General features: G+C 37.1%; 1 protein-coding gene across 2 annotated transcripts in view; it reads left to right on the top strand.

Moving 5' to 3' along the window:
* The window catches only part of L3MBTL3 (L3MBTL histone methyl-lysine binding protein 3), a 73,300-nt gene that overhangs the window by 50,737 nt on the left and 7,930 nt on the right, over nt 1-14,633 (top strand). Inside the window, exons 15-18 of one of the 2 annotated variants that reach the window (XM_086461235.1) lie at nt 375-477; nt 7,479-7,625; nt 9,010-9,174; nt 13,142-13,233. In XM_086461235.1, the coding sequence (XP_086317361.1) occupies nt 375-477; nt 7,479-7,625; nt 9,010-9,174; nt 13,142-13,233 (507 nt within the window). Of the gene's footprint in view, nt 1-374; nt 478-7,478; nt 7,626-9,009; nt 9,175-10,079; nt 10,101-13,141; nt 13,234-14,633 lie in introns of both variants that reach the window. The other variant, XM_086461234.1, reaches the window with a different exon arrangement.

The raw sequence follows: 14,633 nt of genomic DNA, 5'->3' as shown, positions 1-14,633 counted from the left end.
TGTCTTCAGGAACAGCAGGGTAACTTACTTTATCTATGCTCTTACAAAACAACCAGGATCCAACTAGAGGTAGTTAACAGGAGAAAAATTCGAAATCCTACAGTTCCTCCAAGATTTATGTTCTTTATATAGATGTAGCTCTCCTGTAGAGATTTACTCACATAGAATAAAATGATTTCTCCAGTGGATTAGGTTGTTTGGATCTCCATCATGCATTTGCAGAATGCATTTTTAAAGTACTTCAGAATTAGGTTTTGTTTACTTATTTCTTCTTCATGTTTACTATGATACTCTAGTATTCCTGCATATTGGTATAACTTTTAAAGATTAAATACTTTTTAAAAATCTCATATGTAATTTCCCCTGACATGCAGGTCCCTTGGAATTGGTGGAAGCTTTAGAACATGGAGGGTGTCCCACAGCAGGATGTAAAGGAGTTGGGCACATTAAAAGAGCAAGACATATTGGCCATCATAGGTATGTGCCATGAAACTGTAATTTTATTCTTTCAATTCATGGTTTTTTTAATTGTTCACAAGAAAACATCCAAGCTGGAAAAAAACATGAAATCTCGTAAACCTAAATATGCAATGATTTCGGTTGCCATGGTGAGCATGCTGAAATAAACATTAGCAATCTGTAACTTCGTTTCACCAGGGTGTTCTGAGATAAGGTTTGTCAAACATCATTTTTTGTCACAATTGATAGATTCAACTACTCTGTATTTTGTTCTATGAGGATTCCCTGGCTTGCTGGTTGGATTGCAAAATGTTATAGACAGATATGTATAAAGCAATAACTTTTGAACCTTTTGAAATATGAGGCCACTAATTTTATTATGGCTTGGATGTTTTTGTTCTGCTTGGTTGGTAGGGGTGAGGATTTGCTTGTTAGCTTGGAAAAATGCTAAAAAGGAAATTCAAATTGATGTATTCCCAAATGACAGCCTGAACAACTTCCTGTTTGTACCTAGTGTTTCTCAAGATGCTTTTGTTGAACACCTGCTGAAATACAGAAATGTGGACATCCCAAGCTGTCCTAGAGCAGAGTTGACAAGGGAGAGTGTGGGAGAATGGAATGGGGGTGGAGACACAGTGACAGTAAATGGGAAACATTTACAAAGTCAAAATATTACTATTTTAAAAATACTTACAGTATGAGGTGAATCTTGAATATTTCAGTAAGGGATATACCGTTAATGTAACATGTTAAATTGAGAATTAAGTGTCATAAATTTTTTGCAAGTTAGAACTTCCAGAAGTTTTCTTGGAATTTTTCCATTGCACAGTTATACAATCCTCAAATGTGCTATCTCTTTGTGCTTTCTACTCTCATATGGTTAGAGGATTGATCTTTGGTTATTTGTCTATTCATGTTTTTAAAGTGTATTATTAAACTACTATGATCCAAGAGTTAGCTCTGCAATCCCTTCATGCTTTCGGTGGGAGAATTATGTCCCATTGGCTAGAATGATGTGACAAGGTTTTGATGGCGTATCAGCACTGGCTGAAGTCCTGACTCATCCCTAGCAAAGATACCTGCCAGCAAAACTCACTGTGCCGTTACATGTTTAGTGTGCAAAAGGCATCTTTTGCTACAAGAAGTTCTTTCCTATCTACAGCAGAGGCATTGTGTTTGTGTTGTTAGGAGGCAGAACTCCTGATGCTAGTACAAGCTCTTATCTCCAGGAAGGGATGTGGCTGGGTTAGCTCCAGTGACGAAACCTGTTGCAATATGAACTATGGTGGTGTTGTCATGACACAGTGTGCTGCACTGCTGTCTATCAGATTAGTCTCACCCGTTTCCTTTTGTCTTTTTCTGCCTGTGTTCTTGGTTTTGGCTTTTCTTCAGTTTTTCTGCCTTCACTTTTGAGAAGCTTTGTTGCACTCAATCAGCAGGATAATTCCTTAAACAGTCAAGTTAGTACTTAAAGAGGTTACCGTCCTTCAGTCAGCATATATGGTAACCTACTGCATTCATGTTCTTAGTCCACTGCAAATGTGAAGTAAACTAGACTGCACCTGATCTGTAGGGCAGTAACTTCCAACTCAGGGTATTATCTTCCTTACCATGTGTTATCCCAATTACTTAGACTCAGGTCACTATACCCATTCTTAGCCCAAGTCTGGAACAAAAAAGAAACCCCCCAAAAAAAGAACTGTAAGTGAATGTGTCAGAAAAAAGGTTTTAATTTATGATCTTCTCTAAATAAACTTTGGCACTAAAACTTCTAATGTTTCACAGGGAAGGGATGAGTAAGAGCTGTATGTCTAGTTAGTTCATGTAGCCTTTGCTTTTATAACTATATTTTCCGTGGTGTTTCAAGTTGTTATACCTACTCATTCTGAATATTAAGAAAAGAAATAAACTGATGGTAATTTATTCTGTTTTATTTTTACTGCGGCCTTAGCAATCCTATTATTTTCACATTAACTGATAGTTCGAGGGGATAAAAAAATATAACAAAAGAGATTTTGTTGATGATAAGACAGGTATGTGCTGTTTCATAGCAAATAAACACTGTTAAGTACCTTATTCACTAACTATATTGGTTTGCCCTCTGTGCTGATATTGTTGGTTTTTTTCTTGAACATTTCTGAGGAAAATGAAGAGATTTGTTATTTACCTGGAGTCTACAGACTTGAAGGTCCAGGTCACACCAAAAATTCATGCCATCACTTTTTTCCTGAATTAACAAAGACATTTTGAAATTGGTATAATTATCCACATCAGGTAGAAGTCCCTTAGCTCTTCTGTCTTGGCAACCTTGAAATGTATTTAACCATGCTTATCTTTTTTTTCATGATGAGGTACAACAGCTATCTACAGCATAAATGCCTGTGTGAAGAAAAGACGATAATTTAAAATGCTAAGTAGTTCTGAAATAATTTTGAGAGCTTGTTCCTTAGGAGTTAGATGAAAGCCTCAGTGATTAATTATGTAGTGGGTTTAAAGCATTTCCTTTTTTGAAAAGCTGATGTTAATAAGGACTTGCTGTCTATCACCAGTTGATCTAGGGGTTTTCTGCAGCACAGTTGAAGCTGAGACTGGTGCACAGGTTGGTAGCATTATGCAAATCACCTGCACATTTATTATTGTGAATTGTATGCTCTCTGTTTAATGCATGCAGTAATTTTCAAGTTCAAGCAGTAATGCAAAGCGGTCAGTTGTAAACAGGTCATTAGTGTTTTGGGTCAACTCTCCGTGAATAAGTATTTTTAACAGAAACTTTACATGTGTTATGTGTAAGTTGAAATGAAACTGAATGCGCCGTGGTGGAGGCCGTATCGTAAGAGAACCACAGCGCAGAGACAGGGCAAACCTCAGCTCAGCAGGATGTCGCATCTGTTCATTCAGTGTCTGCTGAAGTAGTTCTCATCTGATTTTGATGCCAGTCTCAAGTTTCATCTTAGCTTTTACGTAAGGTCGTTAGCCCCAGCCAAATCTTGAGCCAGGTTTAGACTGTTGAAGCAGCTTTCTCCTAAAACAGAATGTTTTGATGATAAACATGTGTTGCAAATTGTGAAAGGGGGCATTTGTGTCACTTGTTTCCAGACTAGTCAAAAGTGTTTCCGTAAAGTCAACTGAAGTAAAGACATCACTTAACAATAATCCAGCAGAAAAAAAGAATACACCCCCCAGATGTTGTCAGGACCTTTTTACTGGAGGTTTCTTGCTAATCACATGTCAGTACCAGCAGATGTGGTCATCTGGACATAGGCTGCTCTAGATAAAGTCTAATCCATCAGTTAGTTCTATCTGTTTGTTCAACCCATCAAGGAAGATAGTTTGAGCAAATCTGGGTGAATTTTCCTGGAGCTGCCGTACAACCTCATTCCCTGGCAGTGCTTGGCAATAACCTGCACTTGAAAGACAATGAGGAGCTGGGACTGGTAACATTTCCAACCAGTACAGCTAAACTAGAAGACCTATCTGTGGCTTCGCAGAGGTTTGTAAAGTATTCCAAGTAGTCATAAAGACTAATAATCTGTATTAAAAAATACTTTGTATTAACTTTCTTTTGCCAAACAGAGTACCACCTTACTCTTCTTCAGGTTAAGAGAGAATACTGCCTTATGTTCACTTCTGATGTTAGGTATAGCTGACATACTGGAGTAATCCAGTTGGACTCTGTGCTTCAGAAACTTTGTATGCTACTAGAAGACACGTGTCTGGTGAAGACTAAGGTCTGTGCCCAGCCATGAGTAGCGCAGTTTATCCTACTACCCTTGAACTTTAGAGAAAAAAAAGATATATCTACCTAGAGATAGATCATGAGAGTGATATAAGAGCAGTTGCAAAATAACCACAAATGGGATATGCTACTGTGATGTTTTTGTTCCATTGGACAGTTCTGGAAAGGGCTGGTTATGTAAAACCTCTGCTGACTTGAAAATCCCAGGCCTGTGATCCCAGGAACTCTTCAGAGGTCTTAATTGGTGCATTGAGTTTTTCCTTACTGATCTTTCCTGATCCCATAAAAACAGAAGCTTATTTTAATGCTCAATTTCTACTCAGCCTATAAAGGACTCTGGAAACGGTGTCTCCCTTTCCTCAGAAGACTGCGTTACGGGCACGTGTATTGCCAGCCACTCTGCTGCCGTTTCAGTAGGATGCAGTGTACAGCAGATAGCTAATGGCTGCGCTGTGTTGATCCTTCAACATTTAGAGATGGCTGATTGCTCTCCTGTGCGGGGAGGGGGCGTGAATATGAGGTGGTGTTAGCGTGAATATCTGTTTGCTAAAACATGGGTTGAGCCTACTGAAGTAGCTCCAGTGATAATTGAGTGTCTTTGTGTTGGACTGGTTTCAAAGCTGTGCAGCAGTGCTGGAGGGTGTACAGGCCTTTCAGATGTATAGTAGAGGTTTCAAATTGGGTACCTGCTACTGCTTCTGCTTCTTGCCGTGCTGCCTGTGCCTCTGGCAGACCTTGGTACACCCAAGTCAAGGATGTCGGATCATTTTGAGAACTGGCTTCTGAACTTCTGCTGCTTTAAAAATGGTGTGCTATGGCAAACTGCAAGCTGGAGCAGAAATCCAGGTTTAAGCTGACAGAAGAGTTAAAAATCCTAATTTAATATTAAATACCCTAAACATCAAGACTTCTGAACCCTTGAGATGAGTTGTCTCTTAAAACTTACAGTCCTGTATAAATCAATTACTTCTATTATGTAGAAATAACAAGATTAATTCTTTATTCTCTGATTAGACAAGTTAAATTGAACTTGTCTGAAGGCTGGAGGCATTTTGATTCAGGGGGGTTTGCTGATTGATCCAAAGCCATGTAACTCATAGACAGGTTCATTCCTGCCTTGTTTTGTTAAAACAAAGCTACCAGTGGAAACTTTGATGGTTCTTTTTGTTGCCCCAAGTAATAGTAACATCAAAGGACTGTCAAGGAGTTTTTAAAAAGTGATACAGCAACTCAAATGATTAATTACAAATAAAAACTGCTCTGAATCTAATGTTCTAAAGCATTGTTAATATTATAAATATTGTTGACTGAAGATGTCATTCAACTTCTGTTTTTCCAGAAAATACTAAAGGGAAAGGCAGTATATAAACAGGCAAATTCTAATGAAGGACTACATGTTGAGGCTTTTTCTTGTTTTTTAATTTAAAACATCTTAATGGTGTTTGTAAACAGAAGATGTGAACAGAGATGAAGTTGTATTGTCAGATTTCATTGTGGTGTAAGGCTTGTTTAATAATATACAACTGAAGTTAAATACCACATTGGTAGTGTTTAGTATTTCCTTGAGACAACCCTCTAACTGCTTAAAAATACGAAGCCTCAAAACACCCCTGTGAGCATAGGAAGCCAAAAGAAGATTACATGCTTTGCCTTATAGTAATGACAGAACTGAGATTAACAAATGTATTTCTGAGGTTCTGATAACTGTATTTCATCGCTGTGGTATTAGTTTGTCACAGCAAGAACTTATATTCCACTAGCATTTGCTCCTTAAAACCTTTTTTCTGAATAGAAGCCTGTGCCTTTCATCTTGTAGTTCATTTGAAAGGGAAAAAAAAAGACATCATTGTGGTAGATGCAGCAATGCAAAGAACTGAGAATATAAAACAACTTCCCCTCTTTCCTAGTGTCCTTTTTTTCTTCCTCATCTTTCAGTTCGTGTTTTTTTGTTCTTTTAAGATGTCTGGCAGAGGATAGTCCTAAGACAGACAAAACCAGTAGATTGAGAAATAAATGTAAGTAGAGGTATATAACTAAACCTAAATTAAAATGCCAAATTCTGCTGAGGAGAAATTAGAAATAAAACTTAAATACTCCAAGTTAAATTTTTCTTTGTATATTGTATTCCATGTCTTTAAAACATTTTCATTAACAAAAAAAATACCCTATTTCAAGTGTAGTGCTTTAGAGTCCAGCCATCCAGTTGGCTATATCTTACTCTGCCATGTAAACTTCTTTAAACAAAATTCTAGGACATGAGGTTTTTTACATTTTTACCTTTGTAGATGTCCTCATAATAATACAGGTGAGTAGGAAAGCATAGTTTTAGGTTTTAGTTAGTGTCATGGCTCATAAACCACAAATAGAGCATTATGTTTAGCACAGCCTCTCCTATATTTTAAATGGAGATTTGAAAACTGAGCATGCTGTTAATCACTGTGGTGGCATATATATACACTTTTCAGAATTTGTGATACTATATTTGAAGGGTGAGTATGTAGCCTGACTAATCGGTTGAACAGTGCATTGCGTTCTTGAAAACACAAAATCCTAGTTCAGCCCAGGGTGATTGTGTTGCTGTTCTTCCCTTTCCTACCCCTTGCAGGAGGTACGACTTTGATAGAGTAATATTTACAAGTCATTAGCAAAGCACACTGTCAAATTAGCTCTTTCTCTAGTTGGAGTGTAGTGAAATAGGGAGTGTTGAATGATAGGAGAGACTGTGGAAATATTGTGGTCTTTTAATGGAATATCACAAAACGATATTTGCAAAGATGGGGCGTTTGCTGCAGTAAGAGGATGTGCACCATTCCTCATACTATGCCCTTGCAATGCAGCTTCTATGCGGACATTATGTAATAGAAATACTCTGCTTTGCAGGAAAAATAACCATGGGAATGTGGTTTTGTTTGGAGAGGGGTGGGTATAGTCAAAGGCACCCTGTATATTATGTATAAAATACCATTAAAGGTATGAGAGAGCAGCCTAAACATTCATCAAGCAATTTTCCGGAATGTCTGCTGTAATATAAATTAATACAGTTTGTGTTACATAGGTTGCTGTCAAAAGAAAATGTGGAAAACATTCAGGTTGGGGTTTTTAATCAGTGGATTTATTAACATTTTAAAGTGTGGCTACTTACTGCATTTTTTTTCTAATCTTCTCTATATTAATGGATTGAATCTGCTTCTAGAGAAGTGGTCTCTGGTGTCATTTCACTTGAACTGAGTGAAGTCAGTAAGTGTCTGAGAATAAAGAGGCATTTCTCTTCTTCAAATTCTAGTGCAGTCAGCTGCCCGTATTCAGAGATGAACCTGCACAAAGAAAGCCTCTTACCTGACCGGTTGAGTGGGGAGATGCCTGCAGCCAGTCCTGTCCCCAGAAGCAGAAAAGTGGAAGCAAGCGAAAGATCCACCTCTCCTGTAATCAAGTAATTACCATTGAAGCGATGTCCGTGACTAGCAGCAGTACTTTATTTCACTGTTCTGCAATGTAATTTGTAGTTGTGTAATGACTGAATGGTTTCAGAAAGGCCTGCCTATTTATCTGCGTTTTCATTTACAGGGAAGAAACGGTTTCATCAGTGCTTATCGAAAAGGTCACTGAGTTGTCAAAGACTGATGGTGATTTTACTATGTGTGATTTAATAAGAGTTCAGTTTCATCTTCCGTGTAACTATCGACACTGCTAAGTGGTTAATTGGAATTTAAAATGGCTTGTTTGCCAGTTGGTTTCACTTAAGAAAATGAGTTATTTGTGTTTCTTTTGTTTGCTGGGGTGGCCTTATCAACGTGACTGTAAATTAATATTGCTCTTTGAAGAACAGCCGCTATAAATTCTGCTGTTATTGTGGGAGTGGGGAATCAAATCACTGGGAGTTTGCAAGAACAATGCTAAAGTCTGTAGCTGAAGCCTCTAGCAGGAGCACTGGGAAAAACCAAAGGGATGTGATACCAAGATGGTGATGATTTTCAGATGATGATTTTTTATCAGAAATGGTGGACATGGACTCCTGTGCGTATTTTGGGCTGTGGGGATACATAGAGAATTTAAGAAGGAAAGGAAAAGAAGAGAGGCTTTCCATTCTTTTCAAGGGCTACGTTAATGCAAATGTGAATGTTTGTAGGGAAGATTTCCAGTTCCCACTGTAATGACAATGTATTTTCAATAGATGGTATTTTAAATTACGTTCTCGGAGACAGTTTCAGCTTCACACTTTAAAAACCAAAATATTCAGCTGTCAAAGAGCACTCTCTGCTTCAATTGTTCTTATAAATGTAGGTTGTAGAAATCTGAAGTGACTTAATTACCCTCTAACAGGTAGCCTGGGTACCATCCCAGTGAAGCCAGTAACAATTTCAGCAGTGTTCTCTGTGGCAGGGACGGTGTCAAGTGCTGCCTTTTTCACTGTCGCAATTAAGAGACTGCATAACGTTTTTAAAGGGTCCTGGCTGCACAGCGGTATATCATGGAAGGGATAGGAGGAAAATGGTACTTGAAAGTTTTCTTGTGTTACAAATATTTGAAGTGGATAGCTTATTATCAAAAACGTTAGGCAAATTCTGTTCCTGTTGAATTGCCCAAACATTTTACCTTTGATTTCACGGGGAAGAGAATTCTGTATTGTGATTTCTGAAAATCTCAGGTATACAACGTTGTTGATGGCAGAAGAAAAGTTCTGTGTGTTTCTGAAAACAAACAAACAAAATCCTTGTGTATCTTCAGTTACACTGATGACTTTATCGGTAGAAAAAATAAGTTGAACAACTCAGCTGCTTTCAGTTTTAAACGTTTTGTTAATTTGTTTTAAACAGTGACAGAAAATGCCCCAGCCCTGGTCATGTAGGTATGAAATCTTCAGCTCACAATCGATCATCTGGGAAATGTATACCAGAAACAACTAAGCCGGAAGATGCAGAAAGTAAATCTCCTTGCAAGAAGCCCCTGTTATGTGATGTGAAAGAAAAGAAGGCACCTAGGTAACTATCAGTTCCTTTCCAAGTATGGGTTGTTCGGAGTCAGTCAGTTTAAAATGCACCTTGCCAGGCAATGCAGTACAGTGGTTTGTCTGTGGAACTCTTGGAAGCAGTGGGAAAGGAGATATAAGTTCTTCAGCTGTCTGTATATTGGAAATAGGGCGGAAAGGAAAGTCACAATATCTTTAAGAAATAAGAAATGCGTACTACAAGACACAGAAATTGCTGGAAGTTGAGACCCTTCTTTCATGCCTCCGTGTACAAATATGTTATTGTATATGTGCAAATAGGTACACATTTAAAAATGAAAAGTAATTCCTTAACTCTTAGGCTTTGGAGTATCTTTTTGACAAAAAATGACATGAGATAGTTTCCAAGCTTGCACTGGAAAATAATATTTATAGTATAAAAAGGCTACCTTTGAAACTAAAGAGATAGAATTCAGTGTTTTCATGGGGATATGTGAGGGAATAGGGTTCCGTACATATTTAATTAGTTACAGTATCAGTGCATTGTTTTATTGGCTGTTTTCATACAGAAATAGAAGGCACCCTGGAACAAGAAGTGTCATGTGTTATATATTTATCTCAGCTATGTTATCATGTGTTCATAATATATGAACTATTAGCAATAATAGCATCTTTAGAGACTTTGGAGAGTTAGTATTATTTGGTAAGTACCTCCCAGCTGATGATGGAAACTTAACTGTTTTATTAAGAACAAATTAAATCTTCTGAAACTCCTCTGCAAGATTTTTTTTTAAACTTTTTTTTCAAATTGGGTTGAAACCAGATCTGGCAGTGTTTTATGATTTGCCTTCCTTTTTCCACTAGATTTTTTTTTTTTTTCTTTTCTGAACTATTACTATTTGTTTTCTTTATTCCAAAAACCTATGCTAAATAAAAAAGAAAATAAAATTTAACCATGCAGCTTTTTGCATCTCTTAAAATTGGTCAGCTTTTCTTTAGAGCATTCTTTCACATTATTTCAATCAGGTGATGTTGTTCATATTGAACATATTGAGGTGATACTGTTTATATTGAAAACGATCGAATAGGAGCATCAAGCAGTGCTGATATAATTTCCATACCACAAATAAACAGCAAAAATACTCAAGAGAATTTAAACAGCAAAAAAAGACAGAAGATAGTTTCATGTGTAGTTTTGAAATAATCTGTGTTAAATAATAGTTGTCATTCATCACTTTTACCATAGTTGTAGTAAATCCATCTTTTTTTAGAAATAAACTTTGACTTTACAGACTACCTCTTAAAATAAATTGAAGAACAATTTCTTTTTTGTCTTTCACTTTTTTAGAGGATGTTATCTTTAGGAAGACCTAAAATAACAAATACGTCTGCTCTCTGTTCACTGTATTGAGTCGTTTTCATTAAGAGAGTATCAGCCTTGTGCCAACTTTCAACTACCCAGAGGCTTTGCAGTTTGTATTTGAACTGTTTGAATACGCTGATGACTATCTGCATTTTATCATCTATCTTCTTCATGTATCCAACGTAGTCAGAGAGGACTTTTAGTTGAGTAAACTTCCTTTGAAAAAGGCATGAAAAACAGTGTACACTACATTAGATATATATGAACTGCTAGACTTATAAAATACTGAGCATCTGGTTATTGCAGTACCCAGTGGATCTTTTTAGATATATATTCAAAGTACACATGCATAATTGAAGGCATAGATATGTATATTTGTGTGTTCCTTAGCTGCTGAGCTCATAGTGTGGATTTAATTATGTGTAACTTCAGTATGGTTGTGTATACCTTCATATTCCAGGTAATCTTTTGTTTTATAGAAGCCCTTGATTGAGGAACCAACCACATATGAAGCCAACCATGAGATTTATTTTGTTGTGTTAAATGTAAGTGGTACTCAGCTAATCTCCAGTTCCACTTACTCCTTTTCTTTCTTATTTTTTTAATTAGTAAGAGGTATCTGTGCATACAAACAGCTATACTAGAAAATTTTGGGTTGCAAAAATGTGTGTAAAAACTGCAGTCTGTCCCTCTGGAATGTTCCTGAGATTGAAATTCAAGATAAAAATTCAATGCCTATAGCATATTCGGTTTTAATTTGAAATTATCTTTATACTGTCTTCAGAGTAGCAGAATTTCACTGTAATAGGAATTACACTCTGGAAATATTTACAGCGAAGGAAGATGAATACTTAGGCTTGGAAATCAAATGGTACTACCTCTTAAAAGAAAATTCAGTTTTATCTTCCAGCCCCCCTTCCCCAAAACCTTCAATTCATTATACTATCTTTTATTTAACTAGAGAGATAAAATTTCTAGATGGATGTTGCTGTGAAAATTGTCCTCAAGAAGACAGGAAGATACATGTTTCCTCACAGGTTTTGGTGATCTCTCTTCCTTATGGTGAATTACAATGATCCTTTACTTTGGCTTTGGAATTAATTACACTACTTTATAGCATCTTACTTTAGAAGTTTTCTGTCTTTTTGCAGGTTAGGAAAGTAATTTTTAGGAAAATAAATGCAGGTGATATGTCAGAGGAAGATATTGTGGAGAAGTCCTTTGTGGCACAAGAAGGCATGCCTGCTGTATGCGTTCCACTGGCATTGCTTGTCATACTCGTTTGTGTCCTGCCGTACTACAAAGGCTGCATGTTCCAATTTGTTGTGTTCATTTTGCACCATTAATAGTGTGTTAAATATATTTCTGTTGATGTTGGTGAACTTGCAGCTCAGTGAACTTGCAGCTCCTAGCTGATTTGTTCTCCAATGCTTCCTTGTATTTAAAAGTGTAAATAGTATTTAATATATAAATTACATTTAATATTATAAATGTAAACAGTGGAATTAAACAGGTCTGTTTCTTCAGTGGATTTGTGTTTTGAGGTTAGCTAATCTTGATGTTCAACAAGGTGTTAGCTCTACTTCAGCTTTTTTCTGTGTTGGGCATGTGTAAGGGGGGTATTTTGACTGCTTCTCTGGTAGACAGTAAAGCTTATGTAGTGGGCTTTCTTGTAGTCTTGACTTTAAGATCATTCTGTCTGATGCCTATTTTTAGAAAATGTTTATTATGTACTTGTTGTCTCTGAGAGCTCTGCATCTGTGATGGTTTACTAAGAATTGGCCAAAGTATTCTCAAGTTCTTAAAAGCAGAAGGAAATAAAAACACACATAGTGTCAGAAAGCTCATGTAAGCTCCATTTCTGTAAGAGACCAGGCTGGAAATACCTTCTGAAGGCGGAGTTTGAAAAGGAACTTCCCAGGGGATGACTTTAAGATGCAAATGCACCCAGCCCTCTTTGACAATTTCTCATATTCCCACCCCTCTTGCCCCATTTTTCTCAACAGGGGGAAGACATTCCCTCTTGGCAAATATTTGAGGCTGGCAAAGCTGAGGGAGCAGCCACAGGCAGCAGGCAAAGAGCGGCTGTTTTAGCTGGATAAGATGTAATGCAAAAACAGTAAGAAATGAGTACAGGTATTTTCAGTGGCACCATTAACAGCTGCACAACAGTATGTCAGTATACTGCAGGAGTTGCGGTGGGGTGGAGATGAAGGCTGGGCAGAGAAAAAGGAGTAGATGTTGTTTCAGACAGCTGCTGAAAATGACCCGGCTAACCAGTAAGGCTTTGTAGGAGATGCAGCTATATATGTGTTCTTCACTCTTCCCATCTACTGCCGTGGACACATCCGCTGCCTTCGGTTGTATGTTTTCCAGTTTCAGTTGTGAAGTGTTCATATGATTTACATAATCTTAGTTTACACTGCTCTTGAGCCTTCATTGCAAAATTCATGTCAGTAGTCATGACATCTGTGTAAGTCAGAAATTAGATCCTCTCTTTTTTTTTTTATTTTATGATGGTACAACATCCTTTGTGCACGAATCCTGATGGGTTAATAGAATTGTTAGTGAGAGATGTCATCATGCTTAGCGATTTTTATGATGTATTAATAAAATGTGAACATCTTATTTTCCTCAGTGGAGTACTACAAACAAAGGACTCTATAAAGAACAAAGAGTGTGAAGAAGAGGAGACAGAAAATAAGCTGCTTATTTCAAATGAAATCCAAGGTAAATTGACAGTCCTTCATCTGTTTAATATTAAAAGCTGCAGAACTAAAGAAGTGTGGTATTCCTTGAAATTCTTCATGAAACTGCATTGCAACTTTTTTTCCACTGTCACTGTTTTGCGTCCAAGAATTTGTTGACAGCAACAATTTAACACTGTGTTTCTTTATCTTGTATTCATCAAAGGCTTTGCTAAGAACTTTATTACAGTTGTAAAGATGAGTGCAAAATTAATACTGGTAAAAAAAGGTTAATTTCAAGAATATTTTTCCACTGATTTTTAAAAATAGGTAATTAAACCAATCTGAGTTGTAAAGGTATAACATTCACTTATTGTTTCAAAAGTGTATTGAAAGATAGTTAAAGCATTTACATGTTACAGGCATAATGCAAAGTTAAGGTTACTCAACCCAACCTCAGTCTGTTGTGCAGTCTGATAATTTCCAGCATCCCATATGAGCTCTTTCTTTTTCATGAGTTTTAAAGAGGGATGGCTAAAATTTTTACTTCACTGAAAAACTGGAGACAGTCCAGTGGAGGGCCAAGATGATTAGGTGGTTGAAGGACTTGACATATAAAGAAAGGTTGAAGGAATTTGGGAAGGGAAGGCTTGGAGGAATCTGGTCACAGTAGCTAGTTATAGAGAAGATGGAGGTACCCTCTCCTCCAGGATGCAGTTGTGGGAAAAAAGGGAATGGACACAGGGTGCTTCAGCAGAAATTCTGTCTGAATATAGGGAAGAAATGTCTCACTGTGAGAACAATTGGAATATGTTGCCCAGAAAAGAGGTGGAATCTCCCTTGCTGGAAATATTTAGGACTTGGCTTGACAGGGCCCTGGAGAACTTAGTCTTATGCCCTACTCTTAACAGAAGGTTGCATCAGATGGTCTCCAAAGGTCCCTTCCTACATGGACTTTTCTTTGGTTCAGTGATTGTGTGGCTGTGTGTACCGCTGTTTCAAAACTCTTGGCTGTTCAGTGATCTAGTTGCACAGATTGAGGTAGCTGTTCATTATTCTTTTTTATCCTCATTGTTTAGAAAGAATACAGAATGTCACAGTCTTACATTTGATAATTATTTTGCGTGTGTGAAACCTAGTATGTCAGGCTAGTCATTGGACTGAGTCAGTGTATTGTTTCAGCGCAGCTTTTGCTGCAATAATTTTATTAACTCATGCAAGTTCAATGAGAAGCTAAATATCTTCATTTCATAATTTAATTCCTTAAATTTTTAGATTTTTTTCAGCAATTTGTTGTGCAACACAACATGTATAAGGCTTTTGGCAAAAATCTTGACACTTAAGCTACATTTCTTACCTTCTAAGTGAGCTCATCCTTATAAAACCCAAGAAATTCTTTGAGACTAGTAGAGCATTGTGTGAAGATAAAATTAAGGTACCTAT

This window comes from Leptosomus discolor, chromosome 2 (genome assembly GCF_034619465.1).
Source record: "Leptosomus discolor isolate bLepDis1 chromosome 2, bLepDis1.hap2, whole genome shotgun sequence".
NCBI classification, from domain to species: Eukaryota; Metazoa; Chordata; class Aves; order Leptosomiformes; family Leptosomidae; genus Leptosomus; species Leptosomus discolor.
Note: the sequence above shows the minus strand (reverse complement) of the source record. Positions and strands in the feature narration are given on the sequence as shown.